Source organism: Pogoniulus pusillus, chromosome 26, assembly GCF_015220805.1.
Source record: "Pogoniulus pusillus isolate bPogPus1 chromosome 26, bPogPus1.pri, whole genome shotgun sequence".
Classification (NCBI taxonomy): Eukaryota; Metazoa; Chordata; class Aves; order Piciformes; family Lybiidae; genus Pogoniulus; species Pogoniulus pusillus.
The window spans coordinates 6021560-6043543 of record NC_087289.1 but is presented as its reverse complement, the minus strand read 5'-3'; the positions used below and the strand labels follow the sequence as shown (position 1 = coordinate 6043543).

Sequence of the window (21984 nt, the reverse complement as noted above, 5' to 3'; positions counted from 1 at the left end):
GTTCAAAAGGGAGTCAAGCTCTAGATTTGAAAGTGGTGTGGTAGCATTGCCTGCTGTATTTTTTGTTTCTTTGGTAAGAATTCTTCATTGTCTTTTGGAGTTTTGTTGATGCTGAGTAATGAGCTGCTGTATTTCAAGGAACATCTGAATGATTTCCCCCTGCTCTGGTTAGCTGTATCTCATTTAGGCTTGTTCTATTTCTGTGAGTGTTTCTTCACAGGTGTCAGCACCACGTTGTATCACCTGCTTCATTGCTTGTATTGGTATATTCATGTTGCTGAAGTAAAAAAACCCTGCTGCCTGATTTATATTGCAGCCATGATTTGTTAGACATTTCTTTCAAGAGCAGTGCTGGAGCCTGTTATGTCACACTGCTAATGACTTCTTCAGGGGTTTGGTTTCCAAGAAAACTCTCTGCCTGCAGGCAATCAGGATGTCACCAGCTGATGAACATCTGAAAATATAACAGGCAACTGGAAACCTAAATTAGTCATGTTGGGGCTTTGCTAGTTTGTGTACCTGAGTATTTATTCTCTTTGGTTTTTCATGGAGGTTGGAAGGGACCTCAAGGATCATCTAGTCCAACCTTTTGCTCTAGAAGTACATCGTAGGACTGCTTAGGAGTTTCACTTCTTCCTGATCACAGAATTAACCAGGTTGGAAGAGACCTCCAAGATCATCCAGTCCAACCTATCACCCAGCCCTAGCCAGTTAATTAGACCATGGCACTAAGTGCCTCATCCAGTCTTTTCTTGAACACCTTGAGGGATGGTGACTCCACCACCTCCCTGGGCATCCCATTCCAATGCCAATCACTCTCTCTGCCAACAACTTCGTCCTAACATCCAGCCTAGACCTCCCCTGGCACAACTTGAGACTGTGTCCCCTTGTTCTATTGCTGGTTGCCTGGGAGAAGAGACTAAAGATGAAGAAGGTTTTCTAATGTGACACAGAACTGTCTGGCCTTTCTTAGAATCCCAGTTGTACAGTAGTTGGAATGTGTTTGTTTCTTGGTAGCTGTACCTGTGGAGTTTTGATAGTCTTAGCAAGATGGAGAAATGCAATGTTCTTGGGATTTGCACTTAACCTGTATGGCAATGTGTAAAGGCCATTCAGAGGCAGTGCCCTGAGCTTTTGTCAATGTCTTTCCCACCTTTGAGAGAATTCTGTTGAGCAGACCTGTGGAGAGTTTAGTTATTTTTCACTTAAGAGCATATTTTCAGTTATTCAGTTATTGTCAATATTCAGTTATTGTACAGCTTAAGAGCATTATCTTTGGCCTGCAAAAAATACTCTTAATCTTGCAGTTGGGCTTTCTTATTAAATATCTGTCTGTGTTTATAAGTGGTGAAAAACTTCTTTCCATCTTGACAAAATGCAGCACCTTTGGTTTTGGAAGATCTGGGAGGTTTTTAAGCTTATGGACACTTCTTGTGTGCCCAGAAAAAAAAAAGAGTCTACAAGTAGCCTGTGCCATCACTTCCAAACAACCACATCATCAGCAACAGGGTGTTTGGGCAGATCTGCCTGGGGCTTCTGCAAAGGGTAAGGTAGCAAAGTAGCTATGAATTCCCCATCTGTAAGCAGAAAAGCAACAGTGCAGAACTTTTGCTGACTACCAAGTCCTCTGAGACATCTTTGCAGGTCCTCTATTAATGCTGATTTGGGTAAGCTTAGTAAGGCAGTCTTGCCCTTGGAGAATCAGAAGTGTAACATGAATTGCATGAGAAGTCTTTTTAATTCCCATCTGAAAGGCTGCATATTTTTAACCCTCACTCCATGTGTCATAATGTTGTAATGTTAATTTGTTTTCTAACTACTTCATTATCATCTTTTGTAATCACAACTTCACGTTGAGGGAATTGATTTTTCTTTGTTGTTGATATCAGGACCATGGGTTGCTGACAACATCCTTGGGCACTGTTTGAGTACTTTGGTTAAATAAATAAAGGACATATTTACACTGTTACTGGTTTCCTGTCCTTGTCCTTCACATCTGTCCAAGCTAGATGTCTTAATGTGCCACATGCTTGCATGTTAATGTGGCACAGGCTAAGCCTGTGACAAGTGGTGGCATTTCTGACAAAGATTGTGATGCAAAGCTGGGAACTAAGTGCTTGCTATCAATGTGCTGTGCAGATACCATGTTTTTAGGAGGCTGAAAGGCTCTTACAGGTGCTGTTTTCAAAGAAATACAATTGTTGCTCTGATAAAGGTAGATGTAATATCTCTGTGAGACAGCCAGGAAGATTCTCACCTCAGAACTGATTTGATTTTTTTTCTCAACAGAGGAGCTCCATTAAAAGAAAAAGAATTCAGGGACAGAATGTTAGAGGTTGGAAGGGACCTACAGAGATTGAGTCCAACCTCCCTGCCAAAAGCAGCGCTGCAATGAATGGTTCATTAAGTTAGCAGAAGCAGTGGCAAACCCTCTATGAGTATAGGTAGCAAACTAATCTCCTCAGATAGTTTTGCCATATCTAACTTCTGATAAGATAGAATCATAGAATCAGTCAGGGTTGGGAGGGACCACAAGGATCATCCAGTTCCAACCCCCCTGCCATGGCCAGGGGCACCCTACCCTAGATGAGGTTTGCCAGAGCCTCATCCAGCCTGGCCTTAAACACCTCCAGGGATGGGGCCTCAACCACCTCCCTGGGCAACCCATTCCAGGCTCTCACCACTCTCATGCTGAACAACTTCCTCCTCACATGCAGTCTGAACCTACCCACCTCCAGCTTTGCTCCATTCCCCCCTAGTCCTCTCGCTCCCTGATATCCTAAAAAGTCTCTCCCCACCTTTTTTGTAGTCCCCCTTCAGATACTGAGAGGCTACAATGAGGTCACCTCAGAGCCTCCTCTTTTCCAGACTGATCTATTTGAACTCTGCAATATTTTTCCAAGTCCATATTGTTGCTGTTCCTTTCTCCTCCTAAATTAGCATTGCCTTTCACTAGGGTTGTGGAAAAACTCGCTTGAGATAAGGCTTGCCTTTTCAGTGATTGTTGATAAAGTTGCTGAGTCATTAAGAAATGTGACAGGGAACAGATTAAAAAAGTCATCTTTGTTCCCTTTAAGTTTAGGGGGCAAAAGAGAAAAAGCAGGAAATGTGATTTAACAAATATGCATTAAGCATGAACTTTTTTATGATTTAATCCAAGGTGTTTTTGATGAAGGGACTTCAGTAGTGTTCTGAAAAGAATTTGAGTTTTCTATGGGTAAGAATATCTACATTGCTGCAAGGGAGTGTAAATTCATCAAGAACATCTGTCTCAATTTCAGTGCACACACCAATTGTTTATTGCCTGAACTGATGTCATAGGTACTTGATTTTGTAGTCTTTCTCTGTTGTATTTGCTGTGGCAGGTTGCAAGGTCTATCCATCTGTCCTTTGAATGCACTGGTGTTTAATTTGTTTTACAAATGCAGCAATCCAGTGCAGATCTGGAATGTGTGCCATTTGTCATCCCTGTCTTAGCTGCCAGGCTGAAGCTTGTCCTCTAAGACACGTAAATGATAGGCAATGCTTCTGTGCAGTAGTTTACAGGAGAAGAAAAAAAGAGATGTATGGGTGCTGCAGTCGGGTGTCATGGGGTTTAAATGTAGTTTTGAAGTCTGACTTCCTTGTCCTTCTTGTGAAAGCAGGTTGAGTGCCAAGATGCTTTGGAAGCAGCTGCTCGGGCAGAGGGCCTGCCGCTGGACACCTCTGTGCATTCCCAGCTGAGAATGCTGGATGAAGAGCATCATAAGGGCAAATACCACCATGGCTTGAATGCACTGAAGCCCATACGGACTACTTCCAAGTAAGTCTTTAGGTGGCAGAAGAACTGTCACAGCATTTGCTTTTCAAACCAGCCACAAAGCAGAACTGCAGCTGTAGGTGTGCTGACTGGTACTGAGAACATCAGAATTTGCTTATCATGTATGATTGACATTGGCCATGGGCACTCTGAGTGCTTTCAGTGAGGGGAGGCTTTGTTTCTCTCAGGGATTTGCAGTTCTGTTTCCTTCTTTTATTTGTTTGTGATTTTGTTGTTTTCTCTTCTTTCCCTTAGACACCAGCACCCTGTTGATAATGCTGGGCTTTTCTCCTGCATGACCTTCTCCTGGCTCACTCCTTTGGCCCACAGAGCGTACAAGAAAGGGGAATTGCTAATGGATGATGTATGGTCTTTATCAAGGCATGAGTCTTCAGATGTCAATTGTAGAAGGTAGAGACTTCTTGTTCCTTTCTTGGTTCCTTGTTTGTCAGTTCACAGGCAATGACACATTATTGCCCTAGAAAGCAGTGCTGACACCTTGTTCTGCTTTCTCACAAGAGTGGAATTTAGTTTTATTCTTCCCAGACCACTTCCTCCTGCTGCACCATTTCTGTACTCTTTCTGATTTCAGTCAGCTTGAGAGGATTCTGTCTCCAGGACTGTTTTGCAGTTGTTTCTCTCGTTTCACATGTCTGTAAACTATTTTTATTAAAATAAAGTTCTTTTCCAAGAACTCTACACTGAAAAAAAAACAAACCTGTGCTGAAATAATGAAAAGCAATACTGGCAGCAACAAAGTGAGTTGAATCTGGGCTAGATCTTGTGATCAGGCTAATCTTCTGTGGCTAATGAGAATTTTTCTGATGTCAACAGACAGGAGGAAAGGGACCTGGGGGTACTGATAGATAGCAGGCTGAAGATGAGCCATCAGTGTGCTCAGGTGGCCAAAAGAGCCAATGGCATCCTGGCCTGCATCAGGAGCAGTGTGGCCAGTAGGACAAGGGAGGTTATTCTTCCCCTGTACTCAGCACTGGTCAGGCCACACCTTGAGTGCTGTGTCCGGTTCTGGGCCCCTCAATTCAAGAGAGATGTTGAGGTGCTGGAACGTGTCCAGAGAAGGGCAACAAAGCTGGTGAGGGGCCTGGAACACAAAGCCTATGAGGAGAGGCTGAGGGAGCTGAGGGTGTGCAGCCTGGAGAAGAGGAGGCTCAGAGTTGATCTCATTGCTGTCTACAACTCCCTGAAGGGACATTGTAGCCAGGTGGGGTTGGCCTCTTCTCCCAGGCAACCAGCAATAGAATAAGGGGACACAGTCTCAAGTTGTACTGGGGGAAGTATAGGCTGGATGTTAGGAGGAAGTTCTTCACCGAGAGAGTGATTGGCATTGGAATGGGCTGCCCAGGGAGGTGGTGGAGTCACTGTCCCTGGAGGTGTTCAAGAGAAGACTGGATGAGGCACTCGGTGCCATGGTCTAGTTGACTGGTTAGGGCTGGGTGCTAGGTTGGACTGGATGATCTTGGAGGTCTCTTCCAACCTGGTTGATTCTATGAACTGCCTATGTTAAATTGCTAAAGAGACTCCAGGCAAAGCAAAAGTCATTGTCTTTCGTCCCTGCCTTCCGTAAAAGTACTCAACACGTGTATTTCAAGATGCAGATATTTCTTTTTGCTTCATAGGATGCACTATGCGTTTATTACTCTTAAAGATACTAATTTTTGTTGTCCTGTGCTAATAGTTGCTTGGAATTTTCAAAAGGAAGTACCTCTGAGATGGTACCTTTTGGAACTAGATGATCTTAAAGGTCTTTTCCAACCTTAAACCGTTCTTCTATGAATCTACGATGAAAAAACTGTAACAAGAGGTTTCTGTTTTCATCAGACTGGAGAGATTGTGGCAGGAAGAACTGAAGGAAAATGGTCCTGATGATGCCTCTCTCCGGAGGGTTGTGTGGATTTTCTGTCGTACCAGGCTCATCATTTCCATAGTGTGTCTGATGATCACGCAGCTGGCGGGTTTTAGTGGACCAGTAAGTAATATCCATCCTTTTTTTTAACAACCCCAGAGAGCTCCATCTCATGGCCAACTGTAAAATGTTAAGGTTTCATTGCTGAATCACTTTAAATGTTTTGACTAGCTAGAAATTTTGGGGCAAAACTGCAGAGTGATTCAATAATCCAAGATAGGATTCCTACAGCTGGTGGATCAGTTGCTGCATACCGAGGCAAGTTCTTGGAGAAGGGAGGGGGAGTTCAGGTGTCTTGGAGGAAATGCACATGTGTTGTTTTTTCTGTTTGATTTTGAGCATAGTTTAAAGTTCTTCCTTAACTTGTATGTGGTCTTTTTTGCATAAAATTCTCTGCAGGTCTGTTAATTGTTTTCTTTTTCTCTCTTTTTTTTGTTTTTTTCTTCCCTTCAATTCTGTAAATTTGTCTCAGAAAAAAACTCAGGCTGCTAAAATGCTGATCTTAGGTTACTGGCATTAATAGCACAGTCTACAAGGAGTGGAGTGAAACAGTTTTGTTAGAGCACTACTTAAAAACTAATGTCAGCAGGCTTGAAGAAGTTTGTGGGTATAGTCTTACTGATTCAACAGAGGATGGTGAGAGAGGTTTCGTGTAGAGGTGATAGAGAACCTTCCTGCCTCTAGGAACAGCTGCTGTTTGGTGCTATGGGTCATAATGAAGATAACAGCATATGGGACTTGACATTCACCCCCTTTTTTTTTTTGTCACCTGTTTGTTGCACCTGCTGTGCAGATTTACATCTGAAATTTTTACTAAATTTTATTTTCTACACATTTCCCTTGAGGAGTAGGAGCAGTATTACTGCTAGTAGTACACGTTTCAGTGTGCTGGTAAGCTGAAGGTTCATTTCTTGGGTAAGTACACTTGGGTGCACTGTTAGGTGAAATGTCCTTTACCCTGCTTTTTAAATGTCTTACCAAAATGATGTTCTGTTTTTTTTTATGCCTTCTTTAAAAGTTTGCCTTGTTCCATGTGGTATGAATAACGAATGGATGTTTCTGTGGTGGTGTTGGTAATGATTTGTAGTAGCTTGTATTATAAAATATATCAGCACACTTCTGTAATTAACAATAAATCATGATGAAGGTTTTAACAGCGCTAGCTTTCCCCAAGAAGAGCTTCTGTCATTGTTTCACTACAGGGCTTTAGCAGCTGCTTTTATCTTTAGCAAAAAATACCCTTGCAGCAGGGTTGCCCCTAATTTCTGTAGTGAGTATTTTGGAGTTGCCACAGCCAAAGTGCTGAAAGAGAACAGGCGGGAGGGGAAGGTATGAAACAAAACAACTTGGCTAGGCCAGGGGCTGCTGCTGCAATTGATGCTTGATTTGGGTGATTTATCTACAGGCATTTGCCCATTTACAGGCAGCCTTATTCTTTTATCTGAATAAGGAACAATTCCCTTTTGATTCCATCATTTGACATGAAAAAAAGTCTTTACCATCCCTCCTCCCAGTTTTTAGAAGTGGCATGCCTCATAGCTATGCCTATGCTGTCTCCTCAGAAGTATCAGTGCTTTCTTGTATTGTAACACCTTTTCAGCCACCTGAAGGTGAAAAGGGAGATCATGAAAAGCACTTGGCTTGACCTCATGTATTGGTGGAAATCATAAAAATGGAGTTGAACACTACATTAAACTTAAACATGGTGAATTGAACATATATAACCTCGAAACGCCAGCCAACAGCCGTGGCTTTGCTAATGGGCATGGTGGTGGTTATAACTGGAAAGGTGCTGCTGCAGGCTTCCAGCCTGTCTTGGATTTTTTTTTTTGAGTTCTCAGATCCTTTTAATGGATTTTTTTTTATATAGTATCAGATCCTTTAAGGGTCTTCCTTTTGGTTTTTTTTTGTATTTTGATAAAATCTGCATTTGGCACAGTACCGAAACCTATAACCTGGTGAGACAGTTGCATGTGTCAGACTGCCTCATGATAACCATCAGAACATAGTAGGGTAGGTGAGTGAGAGACTTTACTCTACAGTCCACATTTGCTGCCATTTGATCAGCTACCAAAACTTGCAAGTTTGGGCTGAGAAGCAAAGAAGTTTGGGGTTTTTTTTGGATCACTGAGCATGATCAATTTAATTCCATGTCTGAACAGTGTACATGTTTGCAACTGTTCAGAGCTATTCTTCCTGTCTGGGAGATGGGGACACTTGCTACCTTAGTGGAGTACAGCTTGACAGTTTGGTCAGTTATTGGAGGGGGGAGTGGTAAGCTGCTGGAGGTAAGTCTCCCGATTTCCCAGTTGGCTCCAGCTGCAGCCTGCCCTGTGCTGTTGCACGCTGGCTGCAGCAGGGGTGCCAGCGCTGCAGTGGGACCAGTGACAGAAGCTGTTCTTTAGAATTTTCAGGATGGCTGTTTTCTGCGTCAGAATGAGACAGTCCTGCTGGGCAGAGCCAACGCCAAGAGCAAAGGTAAGGTAAAGTTTATTCAATGGGAATGCTTAAGACAGCTGAGCAGCTAGTACCAGCCACTGTGGTAATAGTCTCAGGAGTTTCTTTGTCCCTCGTTAGCTTGAGTTTTAGTTTTTGTAACTTACTTTTGTTTTTCTTCAATAAATTTGTTCTGGACTCTTATCATTAAAGTGGTTTGAATTCAAATAGTGTGTGTGTATTCAGATGTCAATGTTAATTCTGTGTGACTTTTTTCCCCCCCTCCCTTTTCAAAATTCTTTAATCTGCTCTTTCCTCTTTTCTTTCCTCCGGGTGGGGGGGGAAGAAAAAAAACCGGGGGTCTAACATAAGCTGATCTCAATTTCATCACTGGAGGTGCTGAATCTATAAAATAACGCTGCAAAATTGCACTAAAAAGTTTTGGGAGGAATGAGACCCCAGGAAACATCTGCTATCTTTATACATCCTCTCTTGGAGACTTTCAGCAATGCTGTGGTGTGCAAGAAAATGCTTGCGGTCTGCGACCACTGCGGCCATGCTGAGTTACAGCTCGTGAGGAAAAGGGGGATTTTCACCCCCGCTTGCTCAGTGACTCGGTTGCATATGTTGGATTGAATACTGGAGAAAGAAGTCAGTAAGCTCCTTGGTAACTGCAAACCAACTGTATGCAGTTGTGGTCCAAAGAGTCGATGTAAAACTAACTCCAAGTAAGGAGAGAGTTGGAATGCCGTAGAGCCGTGAATGTGAGCTCCTGACATTTGTTCAGGGATGGGTATGTAAATTTTCTCAGTGGCCGTTCTAGAACCTGACGGACATCTGGCTTTAACTCACAGCTGTGAAAAAGAAAGAGCAAAAATTATTGACAGCATGTTTCCTTGGTTCTGACACACAGAATTGCTTTCCTCAGAAAGACGAATTTGATCTCCATTTTTTTGTTACTTGGTGCTGGGCCGTAGCTGTCAAGACCCTTGCTGAAGTCAAATAGTGGGGTTTTGGGTTTTTTCCCCCTCTCTCTTCAAACTATACAGAACTCTTCTTTGCAAAACCTGGTTTAGCCAAGAGGACTTCAACGGACTATGATGTGGGAAGCTGCTCAAGTATTTCCTTTGGTCTCAGATTTTCTTTTTTTGGTTGCTTTTTACGGTGGGCAAAGGTAATTCCCTGCTCTGTACTAGAGTACCCAAAGCACCAGTATCTAGATGCACCATTTGCTGAAAAGCTCTCTTAAGAAATATTTTGCTGTCTGTGAAGCCTTACTGTAAGATACTTTCTAAACCAGATTTCAGAATCCGTGCAGCCTCAGAAGCCTTCTGCAAGCTTGACTTCTTTTTGGACTTCATGAACAAATGCTGCTTTGTATCTTCCATATTTTTGCCTGTAGCTCTGAGTCTAGTTTATGTTAGAGGTGAGGATTGACTGTTAGATGTTAGCCCTTTCTCATCATGCTGTATGTGCAGACTGTATGTTTATACGATGCTCTACCTGTTTGTACGGTGGTTTTGAGATGTTACCATTTCAGATGGCACTTCTTTTCTTTTCCTTTTTTTTTTTTTTTTCCCTTTCAAATAAAAGCCTCCTGTTTTGCAGTTGATAGTATTTAATATTGCTGCTGACTGTGAGTTGTATCATGTTAACGTTGTACCGTTGGACCGCAAAGAGCCGGAGGTGGGAATCGGTGGTTTTGGGGGGCGGGAGGGGAAGCTGTCCTCTTTCTGCAGGTGATGTTTGAAATGTGATTCCTGAGGTAAAGTGTTTATGGTTTTTGTAAGGGGAGGGCACTGGGAGGGATTAAGTGGTTGATTATTTTTTTTGTTGGTCTTTTTTTAGTTTACTTTATTTTTGCTCCCTTGTCCCCAATGGTTTGCGGTATTGCGTGCCTTGTGCTTTCTGCTTGTTTTTTTCTTTACTATTAAACTGCTGATGTTTATTTCCAGGAATGTTTTGCAAATGTCCTTCTCACTCTTCCCCTCTACAACTGTAGGTACATTGTTCCTTTTTATCAAATAAGCACGTTTGAAGCGAACCAAAGATAAAAGTAATAATAATAATAGAGAAAGGTCTTAATGTCGCGTAAAGGAATGTTTCTTAATGTGTGCAGATGTAGTGACTCTATTTTAAGACTCTTCTATATGATAATGCATTGCTTTCAGCTAACTGACAGATTTATGTTAAGTTAGAAGACACGGAGGATTAGAAGCGTGCTGCGAGGAAACGTGGCTCCAAATTAAACTCTCTTTACTTAACTAAAGCCAGTGCTTGGCTCTCAGCGGGGCTTTGTGTTACAGTCCTTCCCGCATCGACACCTTTTACTCCTAGAAAGAAGATGCTTTCTCTTTCAAACGGCTCTTAAAAGCAAAGCAGCCTACTTTTATTTCTAACTTAACATAAAGTTGTTGTACGGTCTTCTGAGGTGGTCCGGGTGTTCATGCCAGTTTGCATTTCTCCCTGTAGGCGTTCGTTGTGAAACACCTCTTGGAGTATACCCAGCAGAGTGAGTCCAACCTGCAGTACAGCTTGTTTTTAGTTTTTGGCATCTTTATGACCGAAGTAGTGCGATCTTGGTCCCTCGCGCTGACCTGGGCTTTGAACTACCGCACGGGGGTCAGGCTGCGTGGAGCTGTCCTCACTATGGCCTTTAAGAAAATTCTTAAGCTGAAGAACATCAAGGAGAAGTCTCTCGGAGAGGTAAGCTGCGGCGGTGTTTGGGAAATGATGGCTCGAGAGCAGCCTTGAAGAGAAGGACTTAGGGGTAGTGGTGGGCAAAAAGCTCAGCGTGAGATGCCAGTCACAGGATCGCAGGATGTTAGAGATATTAAGGGATCCAAAGAGATCATCGAGTCCAACCGCTCTGTCAGAGGTCACAGAGGAACACATCCAGATGGGCCTTGAAAGTGTCCAGAGAAGGAGACTCCACAACCTCTCTGTGCAGCCTGTTCCAGTGCTCTCTGACCCTTACAGTAGGAGTTTCCCCTTGTGTTGAGGTGGAACCTCCTGTGCTGCAGCTTATATCCATTGCTCCTTGGCCTATCCCAGGGAGCAAGGGAGCAGAGCCTGTACCTCCTGCTCCTGACACCCAGCCCTCAGATGTTTATAAACGTTTATTAAATCCCCTTTCAGCTTTCTCTTCTCCAGATTAAAAAGCTGCAGGTCCCTCAGCCTCTCCTCACAAGGCAGTGTGGCAGTCCTGTAATCATTCTTGTAGCACTCTGCTGGACTCTCTCCAGCAGATCCCTGTCCCTCTTAAACTGTGGAGCCCAAAACTGAATGCAGTACTCAAGATGAGGTCTCACCAGGGCAGAGTAGAGGTGGAGGAGGACCTCCCTTGATCTGCTGGATGTGCTCTTCTTAATGCACCCCAGGATCCCATTGACCCTCTTGGCCAGTGTGCACTTGCAGCCCAGAAAGCCAGTCTTACTCTAGATTTCATCGGGAGAAGTGTGGCCAGCAGGTCGAGGGAGGAGATTCTCCTCCTCTACTCCAGGTGAGACCTGGAATACTGTGTCCAGTTTTGGAGCCCCTATTACAAGAGGGATATGGATGTCCTGGAATATGTCCAGAGAAGGGCCACAAGGATGATCAGAGGGCTGGGACACCTCTCCTGTGGTGACAGACTGAGACAGTTGGGGCTGCTCAGTCTGGAGAGGAGAAGGCTCTGAGGACACCTTATTGTGACCTTTCAGTATCTGAAGAGAGCTTACAAGAAAGCTGGTGGGGGCCTTTTTAGGATGTCAGGTAGTGATAGGACTAGGGGGAATGGAGCAAAACTAGGAGTGGATAGATTCAAATTGGATGTTAGGAAGAAGCTCTTCACCATGAGGGTCATGAGACACTAGAACGGGTTGCCCAGGGAGGTAATGGAGGCCCTATCCTTGGAGGGCTTTAATGCCAGGCTGGATGAGGCTCTGAGCAACCTGATCTAGTGTGAGGTCTCCCTGCTCGTGGCAGGGGGGTTGGAGCTAGATGATCCTTGAGGTCCCTTCCAGCCCTGACAATTGTGTGAAATTGCAGTGTGACAAGGGATATTGCAGTGTGACAAGCTCATATGTGTGTGCTGTACCTTAAATCTAAATAACCTTTTATGTATCTTTTCCAGCTCATTAATGTATGTTCCAATGATGGTCTAAGGATGTTTGAAGCTGCAGCAGTTGGCAGTTTGTTGGCTGGAGGCCCTATTGTGGCCATCTTAGGAATGGTTTATAATGTGATTATTCTGGGTCCAACTGGCTTCTTGGGTTCTGCTGTCTTCATCCTTTTCTACCCAGCAATGGTGAGTTGGAAAGCTTGAAGACTTGCCTTCATTTTTATTGGGTCAGACAGATGTATAGCTCAGAATAGAAGGTGTTGAAATGTGCTGGATTTAGCCTGTGTGCAGTGCTGCATGTTATTGAAGGTGGTTCTAAAGATGGACTGTGAAGCAGAAGTTTGGAAACAGGAAGCTCAAAATTATGAAGAAAAATAGAAAATGGAGTTAGAAAAGCTGATTTTTGACTGAGATGAATATGCACAGCTAAATTCAACTGCAGAATGCTCAGGTGCTTGTGGTTGAGGCTAGAAGGACACAAGGCTTCCAGCTCAGTCTGCATGGGCACGTTGCTCTTGATTTCAACAAAAGATGCTGGAAAGCACCACGTCTGGGAGAGGCTGTTCTTAATTAGTTACTCCTCCCTCTGTTTCCACTGAGCTGTGAAATAGGCTAGTTCAACCCAAAATGTTCCTGCCTCTCAAATCCTCTGTAAGGCTGCTGAAGCTTTGTCACTGTATTTGTAATACTCTTTTTAAAAAGCATGGAGAATACTGTGAGGACCACTTTGATCCAATTTATCTGGCCAGCAGTAAGGGCTAAAGCAATGTGAATTGCATTTTCAAGCAGACAGTGAGGACTGGAGCTCAGTCATCTTTTCCAGTTCTTGTTAAAGCCCTTCTCTATTGATGGAGACTCCAAAAGGGGTAACACGTGTATGTGGAAGGGCAAGGAGCTGAAAGCTTCCTAAAGTAATGTGTTGGTTTTAGGTTTCAGACCAGGAATGGAATGAATACAGGAGCAGCAGATGCTTAACAGCTACCTATTTTTAGATTATTACTACAACAATGTTAAAACTGTTTTTCCACCTTCATACCACTGGCATATGGCAGAAACGGATCTGTCAGTGCAAAATCCAGCTCACTCCTTCACCTTACAGCACCAGGTGAAAACATTGGCTCCTGTTGACTTGCTGTGAGGGTCAACTTGGTGTATTTTCAGGTGGATGATTGTAGTCTTTGTGCTTCAGAAGTTGCTGCTGGTGCTATTCAGTGTGCTAAAAAGTGCTAAAGGGCATGCTAAAAGTGCATGCCTTTATTTTCACAGGTTTTATTTTTGTTGAAACTTGCTATCGTGAATGTAGTGCATTGAGCAGATGGGATGAGAAGATACGAAGTGTCATTAGCCAGACTCTGATGTTAGAGTAACAGCCACCTTGCCCCATCCCCGAATCTCTTTTTCAGGCTCCAAACTGGCTTTCTCTGGTGATTAGGAGGAATAGAATGTACTTGCTCTTTCTGAGCAGCCGTTAATGTCGCCTGATGTTGCCTTTTTGTTTCAGATGTTTGTGTCACGCCTCACAGCTTATTTCAGAAGAAAGTGTGTGTCAACTACAGATGAGCGTGTGCAGAAGATGAACGAAGTTCTTAATTACATTAAGTTCATTAAAATGTATGCCTGGGTCAAGCCATTTTCTCAGAACGTTCAGAGTGAGTTCACACAGTCTGTAAATGCTTTTTCTTGTGCAGGTTCCCCTTTTCTTAGTAGCCTGGTGTGCCCTCCTACCTTAGTACCCACAGATGTTGATGTGCATGCAGCCTAATTAACACTTTCATACTTAAAGCTTCCTATTCGTTTATACATGATGAATTGGTCAAACAGACTGCTTTCTGAAAGTTCTGGGTTTGTGTTTTGTTTTCTTTTAATAAATGTGCTGTGGCTGCTCCACCTTTTAATGAGGTGATAAAGTTCTCCATTCTTGCTAAGATTTGCAGACTATTCTAGTTTGCAACCCTGCCCTGTAACCGCAGTCTCTGTAAGAAGCCACCCACTGATGAATGGTAAAGCACCTCTTGATCTTTTGGGTGCTGTAGGGGTGTCTGCTGTGTATGTACCCACCCTGAATCATATTTCAAACTCAGTGCTCTGCTCCTGTTTGCATTTCTAGAAATCCGTGAGGAAGAACGGAAGATCTTGGAGCGTGCAGGCTACTTCCAGAGCATCACCGTGGGTGTAGCTCCCATAGTTGTAGTCATTGCCAGTGTGGTGACATTTTCTGTCCATATGATCCTTGGCTATGATCTTACAGCAGCTCAGGTAATTACCTGCAGCGTTGAAAATACTCTTGGCTATGTTGCTGCTGCAGCTTTTTCTGCTAAGCCACTTCTCTTTGTCACATACTTTACTTTGTGGCTGTGCCTGTGTGGCCAGGCATTGCCTTGCTCACAGGAGCGAACATCTGGTGGATGTGACAGCAGCAAATGTACACTTGCATTTTTTGCACAAAAGGATCTCAGTGCTGTTGCAGTCCTGACTTTCCCCAGGCTTTGTGCTGAACAGCTGCTCCTGCTTGTTGTGTAGGTAGGGCACTGGGATTCCTGGATGGTTGTTTCACAGAATCAGTCAGGGTTGGAAGGGACCACAAGGATCATCTCGTTCCAGCCCCCCTGCCATGGGCAGGGACATCCTACCCTACATCAGGCTGGCCAGAGCCTCATCTAGCCTGGCCTTAAACACCTCCAGGCATGGGGCCTCAACCACCTCCTTGGGCAACCCATTCCGGGCTCTCACCACTCTCATGTTGAAGAGCTTCCTCCTCACATCTACGGTGTGCTTGGATGCAAACAGCACAAGTAGCTTACAACAAGATCTCAACTTGGGTCTTCAGAAGTAATAGGGTAAACCAGAATTCATTAGCTGCTGCTTTCTGCATACCTACAAACACTGAGAATGTCTGTCTTGGTGTGTATTTTGATCTTGGGAAGTATGCTGAATATTCAAATGGTTATTTTGGGCTCTGGGCCTGTTCTCTGGCTCTGAGTTGTTGCTTGTGACATTTCAGGTTTTAGAAAGCTGGAGTTGTTTAATATATTGCATCTAAATGTGATTCTCTTTCTTGTCTCATTTGTAGGCATTCACAGTGGTCACTGTCTTCAATTCAATGACTTTTGCTCTAAAAGTAACACCTTTCTCAGTGAAGTCTCTCTCTGAGGCATCGGTTTCTGTTGACAGATTTAAGGTAAGCAATCATTTGGCCTTGAGATTGAGCTGCAAGTGTGGAGTGTTACATGTACGTAAGAGATGTTAAGGGAAAAGTTATAAGATGATGCTGTCTTAATGACTGAGGAATTCCTCTTCTTTGCACTCCAGGTTATTGGAGTCTGCAAACCCCATAAAAACCTAGTAAGGCAATATTAGATGTGTGGAAAGCAACACATTTAATGATTTTATGATTTCCATTTTGCCTACTGTAAGAGATGACTACAAGACTAGATGACTCAGAGCTCAATAATTCTTAAACTCCCTTTTAAAGACCATCTGCCTGAAAAAAAACCAGTGCAACGTGTCTGCAATGAAATTTCATGTTTTCTTAGTGAAACTCTGTTTGGAAATGTCATGTATTATGCAGGCAGCTTTGCACAAACCACTGAGGTTTTATTTGCAGTCAGGAGAAATGGAGGTTTTCTGTTTCTAGACCAGATTACAGAATCGCAGAATCAGTCAGGGCTGGAAGGGACCACAAGGATCATCCAGTTCCAACCCTCCTGCCATGGGCAGGGACACCCTACCCTAGAGCAGACTGGCCACAGCCTCATCCAGCCTGGCCTTAAACATCTCCAGGGATGGGGCCTCAACCACCTCCTTGGGCAACCCATTCCAGCCTCTCACCACTCATGCTGAAGAACTTCCTCCTCATGGCCAGCTTTGCTCCATTCCCCCTAGTCCTGTCGCTCCCTGATAGCCTGAAAAATCCCTCCTCACCTTTTTTTAGCACCCTTTTAGATACTGAAAGGCCACAATGACTTTAATATATGAATAAAATGCAATTGTGATCTGACAAAACATAATCTACGCCAGAAAATTAAACCCCTTCCAACAAACAATCCTACTTCATCCTTCAATCCGTGTAAAGTCAATATACTCAGTGTGCTTTAGATGAACTCAGAGGACAGGGCTGTATTTTATCTTTCCTCTTGAAATGATTAGTCTGTTGCACATTGCAGAGATTCTCAAATAGGATTCCACAAACACTGACAGACACTGATTCTGTGTAATTAATCCCTGAAACAAATCCATGTGTGAAAAGGATGGGATCTGCAGAACAGTTTGGGGATTCCATTGCTTTGGCATTTTTGTTTAATCTTCTGAGTCACTGTAAATCAGGCTTTCTTAAATCCAGATGCACTGAATGGAGCTTGGGGAGGGGGGGATGGAAGAGCAAGGAGAATCTGTAGCATTTCCCAGTTTGACTGTAAAGTGTAACCTCAGTAAAGAGTGTAATGGAAGGTGAGGATACTTTAACATTACAGTAAGGATGGGACTGGCTTTTCATCACTGTATGAGATAATGAGTATGAGCATTTTTATGAATGCATCATTCAGGCACAGCAGTTGCAAGAGTAAATAAGGCTGAGAATTGAGAAGTCTTTAGTCACAAAAGGCTTCGTGGTTCAAAACATTAATTATGTAAATGGAAAACATTTTATCTTGTAATTAAACTGTGTGAGAAATCTCTTCCTAATCTGTATTGATTGTAAATACTGATGGATGTGGTGGAAAACATGATACAGTGGACTTAATGGCTTGCTGCTTACTGTCAGCTAAATTTCTGAGGGATGGCTTTTGCTGATCAGAGAAGCTGAAAGATAAAGGCTGAAGTTAAAAGTCATTCCATTTCCTTCCATAATGGGTTAGTGTGGGGGACATGTCAGTCACTTTCCATCAAAGTGACCTCTCCTCTCCAGCTCATCTATTCTACTCGTGTGGTTTTTATTCTGGAAGCTGCAGAGCTGCTGTTGCAAAGAGTGTGTGAAAATAAGGCCCTCTCATATTGCACCCAGAGTATTGATTGGAGTTCTGTACAAGTCTTAGTGTATCCAAGTGCTTCCACCACATCCAGGAATGTCCCGGCCACTTAGCAAGCCTGGAGTTAGTTTACACTAATGAGCTACCTTTTGCTCTTCAGCTTCCTCCTACTGTATAGCCTGGTGTGTTTTGCTGCGTGAGTGTGCCATAGGCTTGTCTCCCAGTCTTGATCAGGTGTCTCATCTTTACACCTCTCTCACAACTCCTATCAGAGTTTATTTCTAATGGAAGAGGTTCATATGATAAAGAAAATACCAGCCAATCCTCACACCGCGATAGAGGTGAAAAATGCTACCTTGGCTTGGGACTTCTCCCACGCCAGCGTCCACAGCTCACCAAAGCTGACCCCCAAAGTGAAAAAAGTCAAGAAAGTCAGCAAAGGCAAGAAAGAGAAAATGAAGCTGCAGAATGAGGGACAGCAAGCTGTGCTGGCAGAGCAGAAGGGCCATCTTCTAGTGGACAGTGATGATCATCCTAGCCCAGAAGAGGAGAACAAAATCATCCACCTGGTTAACCTTCGGCTTCAGAGGACTCTCTACAACATTGACTTGGAGATAGAAAAGGTAAGAGAAGATGGGAGGAACTCTGAGCTGTAGAAAGGCCTCATTTTTAGCTGGCCCTTGGAAAAGAGAGCCGAGTGTATTTGCATGAAATGGAGCGCGTTGCTTTTGCACACTCCTGTGATATCCATGGCAACTGCAGTATCCAGGATGCGGCATCTGATCTTGATTGTAAACAGCTGTGCCATTTTATCAAAGTAGATCTTTGCAAACAGCCTGTGAGGCAGCTACAGGCTGTACAGCTTTTACATCAGACCGAGGGGAGGGTTGCTCTGTTTGTAGCTCTCAGTACAGTGTATTGAACCATAGAGCAGAAAGAATAACAGCAGGGTAACAGAGGTAGCAGCAGGATATTGGGGGCTGGTGTATTCCTGTAGCCATTGCATAATTTTGCAGGGTTTCATCTACGTTATGGGTTGAACATTTTAGGTGATTAGGAGTTCTCACAGAGCATGAGTCCTTTTCACTGGAGAATGAGCAGTTTTCTTCCTTCAAAATGTTTGTACAGAGGTTATCAAGAATGTAGAAGCAGTCAGAGTCCCCATTCTGAGATGGGTAAAAGCATGCAAAATGTCAAAGAAAAAGCATTGAATTTAATATGCTGGAGCATGTCCAGGGAAAGGGCCACTGGATTGATCAGAGGGCTGGAGCATCTCTCCTTGCTTTTGTTTAATGCCTGTTGTGTCCCTTTTGAGGGGGGATATGACTGTCATCAATGTCCAGCTGTCCCCTCAGGTGCTAGAAGTAGTCTGAAAGGGGTGGTGAATGTAAGACAAGAATACCAGAATTTCTCTTTTTGTTTCTGTTTAGGGAAAACTTGTTGGAATTTGTGGCAGTGTGGGGAGTGGAAAAACTTCGCTTATCTCTGCAATTTTAGGACAGGTGAGAAGTTCTTTTTGGACTGCTTCTGCTCTTCTCTTTCCTATCTCCTAGTTAAATTGTTTGTACTCTGTACAAGACAGTCTGCCCTAAACAGAGACCAGCATCATTTCACAGTTTGTCTTTGATTTCAGATGACCCTGTTGGAGGGTAGCATTGCAGTAAGTGGAACATTCGCCTATGTGGCCCAGCAGGCCTGGATTCTCAACGCTACACTTCGGGACAACATCCTTTTTGGCAAGGAGTATGATGAAGAAAGGTTTGTTAAATGGTTTGGTGATTTTCATGAAAGAAAGCTTAGTGTTTCTTGGCTCAAGTGTGGGAGAGCTTGATGGTGAGCAGACCACAGTTAAAGCCTACATATCCTTTTGGAGCCTGTCTTTAAGACTCCTTTAAGCCTCGTTTCAGAGCATGCCTCTTTTGCACGTGGTCACTGTGGCTGATGGCTGTTAGTGATCTGTAACAGCTCATTTGCAGTGAGGACTGTAGCTCTTGCTGGAGCACTGTCTGAACTCTGTTTTTATCACTGCAGTGGCATTTGCTCTTGTTGTCCTGGTCTTGGCCTCTTCAAACAGCTGCTGTTGGCAATATACTGGCACCTTCCATGCCCCTGCCCCAGTGGGAGCTTTCCCTACGGTCTGTGCTAGCTGTCTCTGGAAAGAAATTGTCCCCTTACTATCACTGTACTTCAGAAGTAGGTGATTAGTTATTATCCTCAGATTCCTCCTGGGAATCCAGAGCAGATCTCTTGTTTCAGGGTGCCAGAATGTGTGCTGCTAGTGTAGAAGGTGAGATGATGCTGTACTAGCTTGATGCTTGGTGGGGGAGGGAAATCAGCGTTGTTACTATGCATCTAATTCTTCTCTAGGTACAATATGGTGTTGAATGGCTGCTGTCTCAGGCCTGACCTAGCCATCCTTCCAAACGGGGACCTAACAGAGGTATACATTTTGCTTGTAGTAAACTAATTAGCAGGTGGAGAAAAGCAGAGCTTTGTTTTGGTGGACTGCCCTGGAGTGGTGGGAAAATCAGTGTGCTATGCATAAGCCAAGTGTTGAATGCACCTTCTTGTGCTGAACTTAATTGATGCAGGTCCTGGACTGCTGAGAGTTGTGCCATGTTTTTGACTTGTACATTTCTTTTACTTGTTGTAAATTTAGCTGCCTTAACAAAAGCTGTTTGAGTGTGATTTGTTTAAGATAGGTAAGAAAAAAAGCATGGCCACATTAACACAAACAAAAGGTGGAATAGGCAAAAAAGAACTGCCCCATTTCAAGCATATTAACCTCGAGTTTGAATGTTTAACAGACTTCACAAGCAAGTGGACACCAAAACTAGAATATATGTATGTGTTAAAACAATATATATAAAAACAATATATATAGTATTATGGGATGTTGCTCTGTGTGTGTGTATATATATAAATAGAAATATTCTGGTCACGTTGGGCTCTGAATATCTGTGTTGCAAGGTGTTGTAGAAATAAGCCAACAAATGTGTGTCTGGGCAGATTGGTGAACGAGGAGCTAACCTGAGTGGAGGACAGCGCCAGAGAATCAGCCTGGCTCGAGCTCTGTACAGCGATAGGAGCATTTACATCCTCGATGATCCCCTCAGTGCCTTAGATGCTCATGTTGGAAATCACATCTTTAACAGCGCCATAAGGAAGCACCTGAAGTCAAAGACTGTCCTTTTTGTTACTCATCAGCTTCAGGTACTGTATCTATGAGGACAGGCTACAAGAGTTGTGGCTTTTCAGCCTGGAGAGGAGAAGGCTTTGAGGAGACCTTGTAGAGGCCTTCCAGTATCTGTGGGAGGGCTGGGGAGGGACTGTTTACAATGTCTTGTAATGACAGGATGAGGGGTAATGAGTTTAAACTGGAAGAGGGGAGATTTAAACTAGATGTTAGGAAGAAATTCTTTACAGTGAGGGTGGTGAAGCACTGGCACAGGGTGCCCTGGGAGGTTGTGGGTGCTCCCTCCCTGGAGGTGTTCAAAGCTAGGTTGGACAAGGCATTGAATGACCTGTTCTAGTGGGAGGTGTCCTTGCCTATGGCAGGGGATTGGAACTGGATGATCTTTGAGGTTCCTTCCAACCTAAACCATTTTACAATTCTATGATCTCTTGTACTTTGTTTCCTAGACTTCTTTGAAATCCTGTTAGGTTCATTTGTCTTCATATTAAAAACTTCTGTGCCCTGCCCTGTAGCAGCACAGCTCTGTCTGTCTGTGAGATGCGTGGTTTAACTTTACAAACTCTGTTTGCAAATATGCACTAAGCACAATCAAGTTGTCTGATGCTGGTGTTGTTTGCTGTCTGAGCTGGACTGGTAACACTTGGCTAAAGAAAATGTTCCAGAGAAACACCTTCTTCAAAACTGCTTTTTCAACCTTGCTGTAAAGTTAGACCATCACATAAAAAAAAACCAAACCCTTACATTTGGTGTCAGTAAATCAGGAGGGATGTATTTTTGGACATGAGGAGAAAGTTTTTCACAGAGAGAGTGGTCAGGCACTGGAATGAGCTGCCCAGGGAGGTAGTGGAGTCAGAGCCCCTGGATGTGTTTAAGGGTCATTTGGATGTGGTGCCTAGGGACATGGTTTTAGGTGAATCTTGTTGAATAGGGTTATAGGTTGGACTTGGTGATCCTGAGGGTCTTTTCTAACTTGGATGTTTCTGTGATTCTGTATTCTGAGATACTTAATGCAGTATTTGCAGTGGTTTGAGTACCCTGAACTGTGTCTTCCTAATGGATTGCTTTTGCTAGAACATAGAACATTCCTATTTGTGTGCAGCAAGAGGAGCAATCAGGGTGCTCTACTCAGTGGAGGACCTTGAAAAATCAGACCTGTTCCCTTTCACAAGTGTTGTGTGCAGTTGTCAAATTACTGGAAAGGATTGTGTGGGAGTATGTCTGATTATTGGACATAATGATAAAAGACTCATTGTTGCTGCTGTTTTCTCCAGTATCTTGTTGACTGTGATGAAGTGATCTTCATGAAAGAAGGCTGCATTACTGAGAGAGGAAGTCATGAGGAACTGATGAATTTAAATGGGGACTATGCAACTATTTTTAATAACCTGCAGCTGGGAGAAACACCACATATTGAGGTACTTGTTTGTTTTGAAGTGCTCTGAATAATGACTTTTCTGATGAGATGAACCAAATTGCTTACATGGAAGATTGGAAAATGGCTTCACGTGCTCATTCATCTAACCCACAACCTATGCTGTGTTAGCACTTCCTATTTGAAGTCAC

At 43.5% G+C, this 21984-nt stretch overlaps 1 protein-coding gene across 7 annotated transcripts in view; it reads left to right on the top strand.

Moving 5' to 3' along the window:
• The window catches only part of ABCC5 (ATP binding cassette subfamily C member 5), a 79625-nt gene that overhangs the window by 13965 nt on the left and 43676 nt on the right, over positions 1-21984 (top strand). For 3 of the 7 annotated variants that reach the window (XM_064164959.1, XM_064164952.1, XM_064164951.1), the window contains exons 3-16: positions 3642-3802; positions 4055-4210; positions 5639-5786; positions 10632-10865; positions 12274-12447; positions 13763-13910; positions 14369-14517; positions 15332-15439; positions 17498-17848; positions 18656-18727; positions 18859-18983; positions 19593-19665; positions 20235-20438; positions 21693-21836. In XM_064164959.1, the coding sequence (XP_064021029.1) occupies positions 3642-3802; positions 4055-4210; positions 5639-5786; positions 10632-10865; positions 12274-12447; positions 13763-13910; positions 14369-14517; positions 15332-15439; positions 17498-17848; positions 18656-18727; positions 18859-18983; positions 19593-19665; positions 20235-20438; positions 21693-21836 (2247 nt within the window). The other 4 variants (XM_064164953.1, XM_064164954.1, XM_064164956.1 and 1 more) reach the window with 4 other exon arrangements.